Raw genomic sequence first — 15,035 nt, 5'->3', positions numbered from 1 at the left:
TACAACAAAAGGAGGAGAAATTGCAAACTGATTTTGGTTCTTATCAGCCGTTGGCTTTAGGATCTAAAGAGACAGTCTGTTTTATTTGATTTGAAATGGAACACCATGATTGCTTAGATCAAAATATAGCCATCCACAGTAATAGAACCAAATGAATAGACTTTTTTCTTTTGGAAATATAATGATCGTATAGAGTACATAACCTCGTTTGAACTAGTGGAATGACTTTGGTTGGGAAAATGGGCTTGAACTTGTCTAAGGACAAGATGATAGGTTCAGTTATGTCCACAGAGTTGCTTTGATGATACTCATGCCCTTCCCTGAGACGTACAAGATGCTCAGCCCACAGTAGGTGAAGGTAAAGTGTGTGATGTGAACCTCAGTTTCTCAGGTTTCTGGGACATACTGGAATACATTACTTTTGCCTCTTCACTGTGTCTAGTTTTTGGGGGCGACTGCAACGAGCAATGGAGGAAAGTGGATTACTAATGCTAATTAGCCTCACTCTCTCTCTCTCTCTCATTCTCAATTTCTCCCCGGCATACATTTCAAGACATTCCTCCCATGCATTTTCTTCATTCCTTATCTGCAAATCTCTAACTTGCCTGTTTTACATCTTACACAGCACATTTCCTCTCCACTCCCCCAGTCTTTCTATATTTTTCTCTATTTCCTCTCTTTTCCTAATCCCCTCTTCTTTCTATCACCTTCCCCTTGCTCACACTATCCTTTTTGCATCCTTCCCTCTGCATCTTACCCAGTATCCTCGCTTCTCTCCACATCATAGCTACTCTCTATCCCCCCCACCCCTCGCTTTCTCTCTTCGTCTCACTCTCTCCCTCCCTCTCTCTCTCTCTGAGGACATGAACCTCACACATGGCTTATTGATTTCCTAAAGGAACATGCAGGCATTTGGCTGATGTAGGGCCCACAAATCTACACACGGAGGATTTGAGACACAAGCATTTAGGTATGCTCATATAGACAGTATGTACAGTATGCATGCACACACCCAACGATGGCGTACGTGCGCTGAATATTTAGCCAATGCCAGGATGATTAACACTGAGTTTATGATGGGAAGAAGGAGGGAGAGAGCATGTGCCTGTAGATGGCAGAAGAGTGCTTTAAGGAACTGTGTGGGAGCAGATCTCACACACAACATGCACGCGCACACACACAGAAACAAAGATACAGTCACCCACACACACTCAACCTCACATATTGTCATTAACTTTCACCTGGGCACACTCGTACCTGTAAAGATATTCCTTCACCTCACATAAATTCACTGAAATTATTACAGGCATACAACCCACTCACTCTCACACACACACACACACACACACACACAAACATGCACACAGCTGCTCTTGGACTGAAAATGAATGGTCAGAAAATCCAAAGCACTGAAGCTAATTTAATGCTTTGATTATGATATGGCTCCCGGGGGTTGCAGCCCCCTCCTGTGCATTAAAAGGCACAGACTGACAGGCACATCCTTCAGCTCTCAATGGCGAGGTTACACGACTCATATCTGCTGCTGTTCGTCTGTCTCTTCCTCCGCTCCGCGAGTAAACTGTTTTACAGAATAACAAGCAAAGTGTCTGACATTTTTTTTAGTTCCTTTAGCTTTCTTTCAGCTCAGATTTTTTTTTTTCTCTGCATTTATTTAGCTCGTGCACAGGCAGATCCATCTCACACACTCCTGCATTTGCCATTTAAATAATTACATATCAGACACAGGTGCACCTGGCTTTTAAAGAGAATGGCAAGGGGAAAAACTTAATGTTAATCCAAAACATACCTATAATTGGACACTAAATACAACCTTGTGCTGTGTAACTCGCACAATTGGAGTCAGACATGCCCTAATGCACTTGTGCCATGCAGTTTAGACCATGTGCTAGACATCGTCTTTGTATTTACCTGGAATAATATCTTTGTTTATGTATAAAGCTGTTTACAGTTATGTCAGCTTGGAATTTACTTCATTAGACTAATATCAGCGATTATAAAATACAGATAAACAGCATAATGCAATACAACATAAATGATGAAAGATAAGGATCAGATAAAGAGGAATAATGGCCAAATATTTGCCAATATTATACAAATATTTGTATGATAATCAGCATTTCACCAGCAAGTGAATGCATTCTAGTTCCCATTCAGTATAATTCAAACTCACCTTGGCTGCCAACACTTTGGTTGGATTTTCCAAAGGCTGAAATGCCCACTAGCTCCCCAGCTCTCTTAAGTCAAATGGCCTTTAGATCAAGGACTCAACTTTATCTCGAGTCAGAACACGGCTTGTTCATAACCTTGGAGCAAAACCACATGCCATGCAGCAAGAAATGGATGGTCACAGATGGGCAGTGATGCTGTGACTTCCTGTGAGGGTCCATAAAAAATGCATCTATGTGGGGGGGGAAAAACCCTGGCTGATCATTCAGTTAAAATCGGCTTATGATACCCCCCTGCACACCAACTTTATTGTGCAAACAATAAAGACGATGCTACACAGGTATACGCTGTATATCCACTACAAAAGGACCAGGATTTCTGTGTTACTTAAAAGTACACAATGATACCTAGCAACACTGTTCGTTGACATAACTTGCACTCAACCGTTTGTTTTCTTGCAATGAAATGGTGAAGATGTCATTTTCATTAGAAAAGTAGTTAAATACAATTGAATTCATCAGGTGCACACTGTTTTTGTAGGCAGTTGCACTGCTGGTCTGGCAACCCATGCTACGGAAGCGTATTGCTGCCACACATACAAAAAAAATTGGGGTGCTCAGTATTACGTTATAACGAGAAACTATCTCGTTATAACGTAATACGGAGCACACCACTTTTTTTTGTATGTGGGGCAGCAATATGCTTCCGTAGCATGCTGCTTTGAGTGTATTGCGCTTTTTTTAAAGGGGTTTGACTGAGCTGAAGTCGACAAGCTCGAGCACAGTACGTGATATTCAAACTCACTGCAGTAGACCACATTACCCCACAGCCCATTTTCTTTCCCCTTATACTTTTTCAGGGAAACACATGCTCATGTCATGACACTGAATACAGCTTTTTTTTGCTGAGTATTGAGCTACTCTTGCCTCAAACCCATACGCTGTCTTCTGGCAAACATGTTGATAAAATGCAGCGCTATGACACCAGCATGTGCTCTTTGTATTTTAATATTTGCACAACATAGAGTAAAAAATGCACAATGGAATTGTTTTTAAATTGAAAAGCTATTTGCCTCAGTTTTTTTTAGAGCAAGAAAAAAGTGATCCAAGATCATAGCAAATGGTTTAGGGGTTAGGGTTAATTACAACATTTTTTACAGCATGGTACAATACAGCACAAATAGCCTATGTGGATCAGTTTAAAGCAAGTAGACTAACCTGCTGCTTCCCTTCACTTATGCTGTGTATTGACTCAGTGTGGATCACGATGTTTCCTCAAATTATTCCAAATTCTGTTGAAGAGGGGGATATGTGCAACCCAAGAGCTGAGAGACTGAGTTGCCAGATGAGTCAATTAAATCTAGTTCACACTACGCAACTTTCAGCCCAATAATCCTCTTGCTGATGAGTTTTGCCAGTTGTGGCTAATTGCCACTAATTGTCTCATGATTGGCAGTTGCCAAGTGTGAAATATGCAAAGACATGGCCCGTGGAGACTCACGGATGACTTGCCAATGACTCGCCGATGCCGCCACATGCTGGAAATGCTGCTACGACCGCAGGCATGCCAGCCAATCAGAGAGCGGGGTGAGTGTGGCTGCAGCCTAAACAGGAATATTATAGCGGATCATCAGATCAGATCATCGCTTATGTCACCTCTTTGGGTTTTGTATGATGAGACACAGCTAGATTAGTGCGTGACTTAAGGGCACAATGTAGGAGATGATTTAAGGGTAAACTGTCTACTTTCCCCTTTGAATTACATATGTAATACACATATAATAACATACTGATACTATATGTTTCCATGAGTGATACAGGTGAAGTGAAACATACCCATGTCTTGACTAAATCATAATCAATGACATGCTGTGAAGAACTCAACAGTGTCACTTTGCTTAAGTGTCAGGGAGTGATAAATGCAAACTCTTCTGAGTATTGATTTCATTTCAGAAGACAAGTGGAGCCATGAACAATGACTGCCAAGCCTTATTGGTTGGTCCATGTGACTAATTATTAGACCATGCTCACCACATGGGCAGTAAACCTCCAGTAGGACCTGACTTTCAGGTTTGAATGTATCAAATCAAATCAAATTCTTATTTATTATTTCGTTCAAATGGTGCATCCATTCTTCAGTGCATTGTGCCATCAGCCCAAACCACCTACTTTCCAGACCCAGCCCATGTTGGGCTGTTATTTCCGACCAAAAGCACGTGAATGGAAGCAGGAGTTAATACGGAGGAGCACTCTCAGGCATGCATCTCTGTACCGGCGGGAGGAAAGAAGACACGCACCAGCCGCTACACAGGAGAGAAGAGCTGAGTGCACCAAGCACAGGAGGGATGATGCATGACTCCCAAGGTTTCTGACAACTGGAAGGATTTTCATATCATCTTTTCCTCATTGGACCAGTACAGAGAACTACACGCAGGACTGTCTCGTCACCAGCAAGCTCTGGTTTTTGTTTGGCTTATTTGGTAAGGAAATTAAAAAGGAGTGACAGGTGATGATGCGTCTGCGAGCGGAAGCCACATGAATGAGAGAACGGCGAAAGAGTGATTCATTCGTCTTCTGTTTGGAGAGGTAAAGATGCAACAATTTTAATCTCGACGTTGTTCGTGAGTGAAGGAAAGCAGGAGAAGACGAGAAGAGGAGGACGATTTGACAGACGCGCGAGTCTCGAGACTTGGTTTGGATGATCGTCAAACCAGAAAGACGTTAATTTTTCCCCCGTTTTCTGTCTTTTCTTTAAGAGCACGAGAACAGAAACAGAGCAGAACAGGGGGAGATTTTCTTAAGAGATACGCGTGAAGTGGAGACATATAGTGCGTAAAACGGCACGGGAGGAGACGCATATAAAAAAGAGGGGGAAAACTATAGGCTACAGAGAAAGAGGGATATATCAGAATGATGAGGGGATGCGGGACACAGGAAGTGTGGATTTGATGCTCTGCCTCCTTCTCAATCACTCTTTTACAAGGGAACGGGACGGAATAGAGAGGTATTGACTGCAAGCATCGTTAAAACCCAGCGGAGAGTGGATTTAAAGACAGAGCGACAACCTGTGCGCCTGTCCTCCATCTCTCTCTCTCTCTGTCTCCTCTTCTCCCTGCTTGTCTCCTGTTTTTCTCTGGATGTTGACTGAATTCATTTTATGGATATGAAGGATTTATCTAGTCTGTGTTAGAGGGAGGAATAAAACGCACGCGTGTCACCCTCTCTCTCTCTTCTCTCTCTCTTTTCTCTCTCCCTCTCTTCTCTCTCTCTCCCTCTCTCTCTCTCTTCCACTTTCTCTCTCCCCCCCGTTTTCTGGATGTGAAGCAGCATGCGGCCCGGTGAGAGCTTAGAGGGCTCGCGCTCGGCTCGCGGAAGATGTACTGATGCTGATAATTTTGCCAGCAGCGGCTGTCTCGCGCACCCCTCGTCGCAAAAGAGGAGGATGAAGAGGGGGACGACGAAGAGAGGGATGAGAGGGATGGATGAGAGGATGACGGACCGGGGAATGACGGCGATGCGCTGTTTGCTGTGGACTCTCGTTCTCTGTTCGCTCTCCGCGCGCGCGCAAGGTAAGGGATGCGACACAACACACCCCCCACACACACACACACACACACACACACACAATCACGTCTTGTGTGAGTGTCTTGCTTATGCTGCAGTCATTAGAAATAAGGTGCTCTCTCTCCTTGTGTGTTAGTGTGTGTGTGTGTGTGTGTGTGTGTGTGTGGGGTCGTACGTCTGAGAATGTCTGAGGTGTCTGTGCCTGTGTGAGTTAGTGGGTGGGTGTGTGTGCGTGCGTGCGTGTGTGCGTGTAGGGGCGTGCGTGCATGTATGGTGTGTTGCGGAGAAATAGAAACTGGCCCAAAGGGAGGATGGAAGGAAAGAAAGAGGGAGAGAGGGATCGAACCGGCAACAGCCTCTTTCCCTCTTTTTCTGCTTGCTTCAGTTTGCTCTCTCTCTCTCTCTCTCTCTCTCTCTCTCTCTCTCTCTCTCTCATCCTTCTCTTCAATACAGCCATTGAGCTGGTAGCCAATAAATATTCTTGCGGTACCTCTCGGGCTGTGGCAGTGAACGTGAGCTGCTTATTCCAAAGTGTGTGTGTGTGTGTGAACGTGAGTTGTTTATAGTTAGAAGACTCAGCTTACGCAGCATTTTATTCCCCAAAATCCAACTCACATGTCCATTTCATCATTTTTCTGCTTTATTTCACTCCAAATATGTTATATAATGGTGGTGCACCCCCCCAACCTCCATCTCTCTCTCTAACACACACTTTCTGTCCCTGCACCCCTCAAAATACCCCCACCACCACCACCCTTCCTCCCTTCCTCATCACTCAGCCCCCACGATCTCTTTTCCCTTTCTTGGGTGAAATAAAATGTTAAAATATTCACAGTATAGCTCACTCTCTATTTCCCGCTTTCTTTGTCTGTCTGTCTGTCTCGGTCATCCTCTGCTTTCCAATTTTTGTGGGTTTCTCTCTGATTCTTTTCTGGAAATGCTGTATTAAAACCAGAGAGCGAGAGATAATATACTGTATCCACTCATGCAAACACACTCATTGCTGCGTCAGGTGGTAGGAAATTAATTGATCTTTCATCAGTCTATCTTGAAAAGAAGAAGACGGAGGAGGAGGATGGTGTCGGGGAGGGAGGAGATGCATCAGGAGGGAAGAGGAGGGTAGAATGAGGAGGAGGAAAAAAAGAGTTGAGTGACAAAAGGAAGGACAACTATCACAATAGAAAGAGATGGAGTAAGTTTAGAGACTCGAGCGGCACTAAGTTTCAGACTCCATATGTCGAAGTTTGTGGAGCAGTCCAGTCAGATTGATGGGAGGGCATTGTGGGGATGAAATTTGGTCAGCAGAGAGGATGAGACCGAGATTGAAAATCGTACAAGACGGCATCAGAAACCCAAAGAATCCATCTTCGGTGGAAGCTAGTGAGAACCATTTGTCATCGTCACCGTACAGTCGGCATGATCCTCGCTGTAAGTAGATCGTGTGTAGGCTGACGGAGCAGAAGCGCTATGGATTTCTACTGTGATTAAACAAATCGACACTGGGTAACGTCTAGACACTTGGTTTTTGGAACATCACAGACTGCAGGGTTGGACTTTCACTCTTGTTTGAGCCTATTCTGAAAGTTTGAGATTCACTTTAAATGTGAGTGATCTCAATGCTTTTCTAATATATTTATACTTTTGAACTCTTCATGGGAGGAATTCGGCTTCTTTAAAGCTGGCTGAGAAATGTGTTAAATTCCAGTGGAGATTATATTAAATAGTCAATCAAGTTTTAAAACTAAATAAATAGGAGTAGAGGCTGAAGTGAAAGGCAAATAAATGTGTAATTATGGGTCCCATGCTGACATTTTGAGAAACCAAGGCCTTGAGAGAAAGGCTGGAAAATTAAAAGCAGCCATCAGCCAACACTTTTGGCTGTGAATGGTAAATTAGTCTACTCAAGTGGCCATTGGCAGGTAACCAATCATTGTATAGAGCTGCATTCTTATTCTAAAAACCAATCTAGAAGTTAAAGTAATGAAATAGGCATTAATAGATTGACACGCTGCTGAAGCCTGTAGACAAAATCATTAATTCCTCAACTTACTTAACACATTTGACTTGGAAGTTGCAGTGCCTTTTCCAAAGCACTGACATCTTTAGGCATAATAAAAGGTCTCAGCACTCCAGTGTTTATTGTGCGTTGGACATGTCTCTTTTTATTTGTACATTTTTGAATACCTGTTGGAAGAATGTTTAGCCCAAATTAAGTTTCCGACCTAGAGAAACCTCTCGTCTTCCCTTCTCCTGCTCCTCTGTTCTTCCTCCCCTCTGCTCTGCTCAGCACTTCCTCTCCTCCACTCTCATCTCTACCCTTAACCCCCCTCTCCTTCTTTCATCTGTCAGATGTGTCCTGTGACTCCAGAGGCTTAATTTACTCACCAAACATACTAAATTAGATCCGTGTACATGCACACAAGAAAAACCCCACAGACATGTCTCACCATCACCCAGACACTAAATGTATGCTGGGTTATATCCAGTCCCGTCAGAATGGGAGTGGGAGCTCATATCCAGCCTCACGCCCCTGTCCCTTTACAACATATAACCTTGTCACAGATTTCTTCTTTACAGTGGGTGTGGGTAAAATAAACTTCAAATGATAGATCATAGTTAGTTTTATCATGTTTCGGCTTCTTAAATGTGAATATTTTCTGTTTTCTAACAAAAAAAATATTCTATAATAAGACATTTGAGAAAATCACTTGGAGGTTTTGGAAACCAATCAACTAATCGATTACTCAAGAAAATAACTGACAGATTAATCAATGTTGAAAATGATTGTTAGTTGTAGCCCTAATGAGGATATTACAAAAATTCCTTACTTTTCCAACGAGCTGATGACTACCTAATAAATCGTGCCTCTATTACCACAAGATGGCAGCAGCAGCAAGCGTTTGGTTGGTTGTGGAAGTGATTGGGGTTCCTTGAGTGCATATCCTAGCATAGCTTTGCTCGTAGCAAACTTAATTTATCCCCCTGTTACCCCTGAATAATCCCGTGTAATCCTTCCCTGTTTTTCTGCCTCATCAGTTCTGTACCAGTGCTACAATGTTTTGCTAATTTATTTCACTGTTAAGCCCTATTTGGACAGGATTACATACATACATATATACATACATACATGGAGAGGAGGGGTAAAGTAATTATTACAAGAGCTTCTCAGTGATTTTAGTCCTTTCCAAATGTGATGTCAGTAATCATAACCAGATGGTGTCAGTAAATGGTCAGATTATGGTGACTTTTACCCCAGGTAATACTAATCTCATGTGAATAGTCCAGCAGTAAATATGTGTATAAATATTCTGTTATATCCTGTGTATGTAAGTATTTTTCCGGGGATTCTTCAAGGTGCTTGAAGAAGCTTTCAGTTTGGCTCCAGGTGATCGGTCACCACGGTCTCAAACCGTAATCTCCACAAAACAAAATTAAACACAGCATTTCCTCTCTGGTCTAGTTTTGCATTTTGGCTTTTGTGGGTGCTATGTTGATGTGTGTCTGTGGTTGTGATAGGGGGAAGCAGCGTAGTACGCACAGGAAGCCCCTTCATACGCACATGGCGACAGGAGGTGATGGCGATGTGTAAATCATTTTTACTGAGATTTCTTATACCGGGCCAATTGGCGATATATATTACAGATGTCCTGTGGTAAAATGACATAGTGCCGAATAGTACTTAAGTGCTTTTTTTGGAAACTGAAGTCTGTCTGTCCCCTGCTGCATTCATCTGTAAGTTCATTTGTGTTACTTTGTGACTTCGATGTTTTGAAATCCTTTGTTCAGATGCACACGAGCAACACAAACTAACCACATGGGGCGGTAGTAGACCAGCAAGTTCATTGTCCTGTTTACAGATTTGGCTATCAACCAAGCTTTGTTGTAGTCGAGACGTCAACAGTCAGCTTTAACGTCCACATTGTGATGTGATATGGCAATTTTGTAATCCCATAAATATCTGTACTGCTATAATTGTGTGAACGATATAGCACCGCTGTAAGTGACGGTATGATTTCGTCAGCACTCAATCAAAGGACTAACTCTGCTCAATCATCTAGCTCTAATTATCAATTAGACAGTCAGGTAATCCATCTCTGGTCATCTGTGGGGTGAGGAATTAAACTGGTTCTTCACGAGGCTAGTCTTTAGCATGTGACCAAGCAATTAACCTAGCAGGCTAAAAATAGCTAATTTAATTCATATTGATGAGGCATGGAAATGTAATGCTTTGTTCCTGCAAAATAGCTAAATTGAAATTTATCAGTCATCCCCTGGTAGCATCTAGTAATTGAATGCGGCTCATCAGTTGTGGATTGGACGGGCGGGCGGACTCAGTGATACGGCCCTCCAACCGTGGTTTTATAACCCATCGCTGGATATCAGGGATTGATTGGCGCAGTCTACAACTCCGATGTCGATTATAAGTCATTGATGTATGTTGTCCATAATTATGCCACTGCTAGTCATTTACCTGCACATCATTCTGTTCTGTCACGTATCGATTGATATTCTTGGTACGATTAATAGACTGGGTAATTGGTTAGCTTGAAGGCATCTCTTTGGTCTCGCTTTGTGACATATCGCCATAAATTTGCACTATTAGTACACAGAGTGTACACACACACACACACACACTGAGGACAGTACTCACATAAGAACATTAGCACAACTCAGACTTGCTAGCCCAGGTTTAATCGAGTTGTCAGCCTCTTGAACATATAAATAATTATTTCGTAACTAGGTAGAGAGATGGGGGGGGGAGTAATAATGGGGACAGTATTAGACAGCTGAAGGCGTTTGGGATGCATGGTGGCATTAGCAGCCTTATATAATTTAAAATCTCTGTCGCATGCATCCCCTGACATTGAAATTAACAGCATCTCACCTCTCTCCTTGCATCACTGTCTCTTCTTCTTTTTTTTTTTATCATTTCTCTCCTTCCTGTGTTTTATTTCATGTTTCTCACTTGTTTTCCTCAGCTCCTCTCTCTGCAGCTTTCATACACCTAATCCTCTCCTCCATTTACAACCTCTGCACAGTGAATTTTTAATCACACCTTAATTAATTGCCATCAAATGATGACAGTGTGAGCTAGAAGTGTGACACTCGTGTCGCACAGAAAAGGACACCAGACCAGTGGGGGTAGTTATTGTGTAGTATCTAGTATGGGTTCATATTTTTGTTTCTGTAACATTGACCAAGTGGTTTCTCGTTCTTTGAATATAGCCTGTAATACAGCAACCCATCTGTTGCTGTGTGCAGAGATATTATTGGAATCAAAGAATAAACCAGCACCAACAGCGACCATCTTTGCATATCTGCTTTAACATACTGAACGTGTTTCAGTTCCCATTAATTAATGTTGTGTACGATAGTGATGTAGGCAGCATTGTTGTCTCCCTAAAGCTTTTTTTCTTCCTAAAGGCGAAACACTATGTTATGATTCTTGGGATAATTGTTGCCTGTAACCTCGAGAGCAAGTTGTTGCTTCATATTTTTTAATGAATCTGAAGCCTTTGATATTTTACATTTGAGGGCATTTGACATTCAGTTTGTATTCTGACTCCATCCCCCTTCTCTTTGTGTGCTCTTTAACAATTTTCTCTCTTTTTCCATTGACTTGAAAATCTTTGCGTATGGCTGTGCGTATTATTCGTGTTGGTGATCTTTCACTGCTCGATCCTCCATGTTTTTTCTCTCCATCCATCCTCCTCCACCCCCAATCATCCAATCACACATTCTTCTCTCCTGCCTTCACCACATTTTTTTATCTGTCTCCTCTCTTCTCCTCTGACTGCCTCTCTTCTCTCATTTTCTATCCTACATTAGTCTTGCCTGTCCTCTACCTCCAGCTTCTATTCTTAGTGACTTTGTTAGGTGATGGTAGTAATAGGTGGGCACTGTCAAGTTGCAGCGCTGTTAATCTTACTCTATTTCTCCAACAACAGGTGACACATTTTATTTCCTAAACACAGATTATCACCCAAAATGGTGTGCCTTTTAGCATGGAGGGTGGCAGATCTACTAATGAAGTAATTCAGATGTGTGTGTGCCTGCTGTGAGGTTTGACATTTCGCCTTGTACATATACGGCAGTCTCGGCAACAACATCAGCGTGCCGTAAAATGGAAAGAAGTAATCATTTTCCACTCTGTGACATTAACGCAGCAAGAACCCACTCTAGATAGCGTTGCTGTTCTAGTTGTTCCGTAACACTGTGTATCATTTATAACTGTATAAAAATACAGGTCTGCTTCATGAGCAGTGATAGCACGTTAACTGTCTTCATGTACAAGCTTTAAGTTAAACACATATGAATCTAGTGCTGGTTGATTCACTTGGTCAGAATGTGACATTTTGGACATACGCGGTTTCTGCCTGACAGGTTGCATGTCTCATGTGCTCACAAACATCTGTCAGTCCTCCATACCCTCTTCATTATTCCAAAGATGATCATAAGTAGACATGACGTGAGCATGTTGAATAGGCAAGTGCAAGCGCACACATGCAAACTAAGTACACAAAAAATATGTTGGGCACACCAAGATAGCATGTGTTACCCTGAGGGCTCTGACGGCAAACACATTCAAATACATGCAAATCACACAAGCGCACGCGCACACACACTTGTACAGTGATGGGGGACAGGCACACACACACACACACACACACATACTTTTCTCTGGTGTGTTACAAAGAAGGCACATGAGAAATTAACAAAGACAGACAGCCGCATATCCAGCTGCTTCTCTCTGTTGGTGTGTGTGTGCATGTGATGTTTGTAAAGAAACATGCAACACAATCAGTATGGACAGAGGTGGGGATATTTGAGCTTGGCGTCAAAGAGGAAATACTCTATATAGGGGGTATAGATGGATGGACACATAAAGAGCAGTGTCGGGCAAAGGTTCGATCCCTGGTGACAGCCTGAGTCTGTCCCTGTCAGTCTGTCCTTGAGGAAGATACTGATGCCTTTAATGACTGTGTGCTGCCCTCTGGGGAAAATATATACTGTAGCTGACACGAAATCCCTACAAGACCAGTATCACAACAGAACATGAGTGGAATAATAAAGATAATTCAGAACAGAAGGAGGAAGAAAAAAAAAAACAGCCTCTCATTGCAGAATACACGAGGATAGAATAGATCATTCACTTTTGTCGGGAAATCATCCCAAAAGCTCCACGGACCAAACCATGTTGGTGTCATGGCAACCAAAGATTAACTTGAGCTCAATAAATTTAATGTCATCCCTGTCACCCAGCCTTTGATTTATACCTATTTTAACAAATAGGCTGTCAGCTTCTAAGTTACTCATCTTGGATGTGAGGGTGTTACTATTCGTGCCAAGTAAACAGAAACTCCTTCTGCCTTTTTCTCCCACGGTAACGTTTTCCTAGTCTTTGACCATCAAATCCAAATGATGTAAAAAGCTTTTTTTTAAAAAAAATATGGATAACACATAATTTGTGCATTGTGCATCCTAAATGTTTATAGCATGTTTTGTTAAATGTTATAAATAACGTTTCACTTATTTTACACCGTTTATCGCTCTCTCATGTGTATGTATATGTTTATATCTGCAGATACCACTTCAAAAAAACAAATTCATCTACCCAATAGGGCATTATATACCAATGCAATACACATGTGAGCACAAAGGAAAATGTTGTGAATAAAAAGTGTAGCTAAAATGCTGTGGCCATTTTAAAACAAAAAAACAAAACAAATGTCAGGCAGGATTTTTGCCAGTGTAGGTGTGAGAAACACGCCTGTTATGTAAGATTCATGCATTAAGCCTTACAAAGCTTAATGCTCTTGTTACTGTTTCTCAATTATTTGCTCCATTTAGTAATTATTCTTATTATTATTTGGACATTCATTTTGTGTGGCTTTTTATTATAGAACATTCCATCCTTTCAAGGCACAAACAACAGTGTAACACATGATGCATAGCATGAAAGTCATTTGTTTGGTCAGTTTGTGAGTGAAAGTGAATCCTCGGTGAACTGAACTCTGCTGTAATTGGATTAATGAATCCAATAGGGAGATTGTATAATCATCATTTGATTTAACTAAAGATGTTGTGCATTTTATTGAATAAAAAGAAAAAAGGATTTCCAGGACAAGTGGGGATTGAGAGAGAGAGAGTGAGGAACAGCAGGTGTTTTTGTGTCTTGTGTTTTTAGACCTGGTGTGTGATGACAGGTATACCCATGTGCCCCAAACCCACCGAAACATTGCTGTCAGCAAACATCATACACACTTTGTTGGCTAAATACATAATTTCACCACCTCATGCTGTTATTCTCATGAGATTAGTTCACCGTCTTATTTTGCATTAATTCCCCGCGTCGTCGCCCACCCCTCCCTCCCCCCATTGATTAAAAAGCGGACATACATTTTATGACATGTCTAAATCTTTGCAAGTTATTTGGTTGTTATCATTACTGTAATGGTGCAGTTATTCATGCGTATGCTGCCTCGCCTCTTCTTGTAGCCTCTGCAGGTGATGCATTTCTTGTCTGAGTCTTGCGCCCTGGGAGCCTTTTTGTTCTGTTGGTTATTCCGTCTATGCACGTGTGTGTGTGTGTGTGTGTGTGTGTGTGTGTGTGTGTGTGTGTGTGTGTGTGTGAGAGAGAGAGTGTGCGGGTGTGCCTGTCTGCTTAATTCCCAGAAAAGACTCATTTCCCCAGCAGGCACTGTCAGGCTGTTTGTGGGTGCATTCAGTTCACAGCTGTAGGCTACTGCTGTCACCTCCTCTCCTCTCCTCAGTATTTTATTATAAATGTATCTTCATGTCACCCAACACTGGAAGACTAAACCCCCATAAGACGCTTATAATTTCAGTTTGTGTGCAACTAACTATAAAACATGTAAAGGTAAAGATCCTTCGAAGGTGGCTGTAAAATGACTCCAAAGACACTGTCCAAGCGAGTGACAGCACAGAGAGTCCAATTTTTACCCCAGTGTTTAAAGCAACTCACACTGAAATGAGTGTTTCCAAAAGCTCTCATGCTTCAGTGGCCACTAGCATTACCCACAAAACGAGGACACCTCTGCAGGGCAGACAGGGGATGGAAACCAGAGCAGCTTCAGTCCCAGCTTCTGTCTGTGTATACATTTAACCACAGAACTAAAAATGGCATGTGTACGGACATACATCAAAGCCCAAACATTATGCAATATGAGTTAAACATCAACTGGTGAGCTAAAAATGACAACAGTAAAGAAGTGGAGAAGATTTTATGTTGGGCTGGCCAGTACAAAACGTTTTAAAACAGTC

At 42.1% G+C, this 15,035-nt stretch overlaps 1 protein-coding gene across 1 annotated transcript in view; it reads left to right on the top strand.

Annotated features, from left to right (window-relative positions):
• The first annotated feature begins 4,726 nt into the window (after positions 1 to 4,726).
• LOC122786300 (CUB and sushi domain-containing protein 3-like) overlaps positions 4,727 to 15,035 on the top strand; it is a 303,505-nt gene continuing 293,196 nt past the window's right edge. Inside the window, exons 1-2 of the mRNA XM_044052500.1 lie at positions 4,727 to 5,190; positions 5,592 to 5,755. Of these exons, the coding sequence (XP_043908435.1) occupies positions 5,108 to 5,190; positions 5,592 to 5,755 (247 nt within the window). The 5' untranslated portion in view covers positions 4,727 to 5,107. The remainder of the gene's footprint in view (positions 5,191 to 5,591; positions 5,756 to 15,035) is intronic.

The sequence above is a fragment of the Solea senegalensis genome, linkage group LG20 (genome assembly GCF_019176455.1).
Source record: "Solea senegalensis isolate Sse05_10M linkage group LG20, IFAPA_SoseM_1, whole genome shotgun sequence".
NCBI lineage: Eukaryota > Metazoa > Chordata > Actinopteri > Pleuronectiformes > Soleidae > Solea > Solea senegalensis.
The sequence above is the reverse complement of the archived record's forward strand: the minus strand, read 5'-3'. Positions and strand labels throughout refer to the sequence as shown.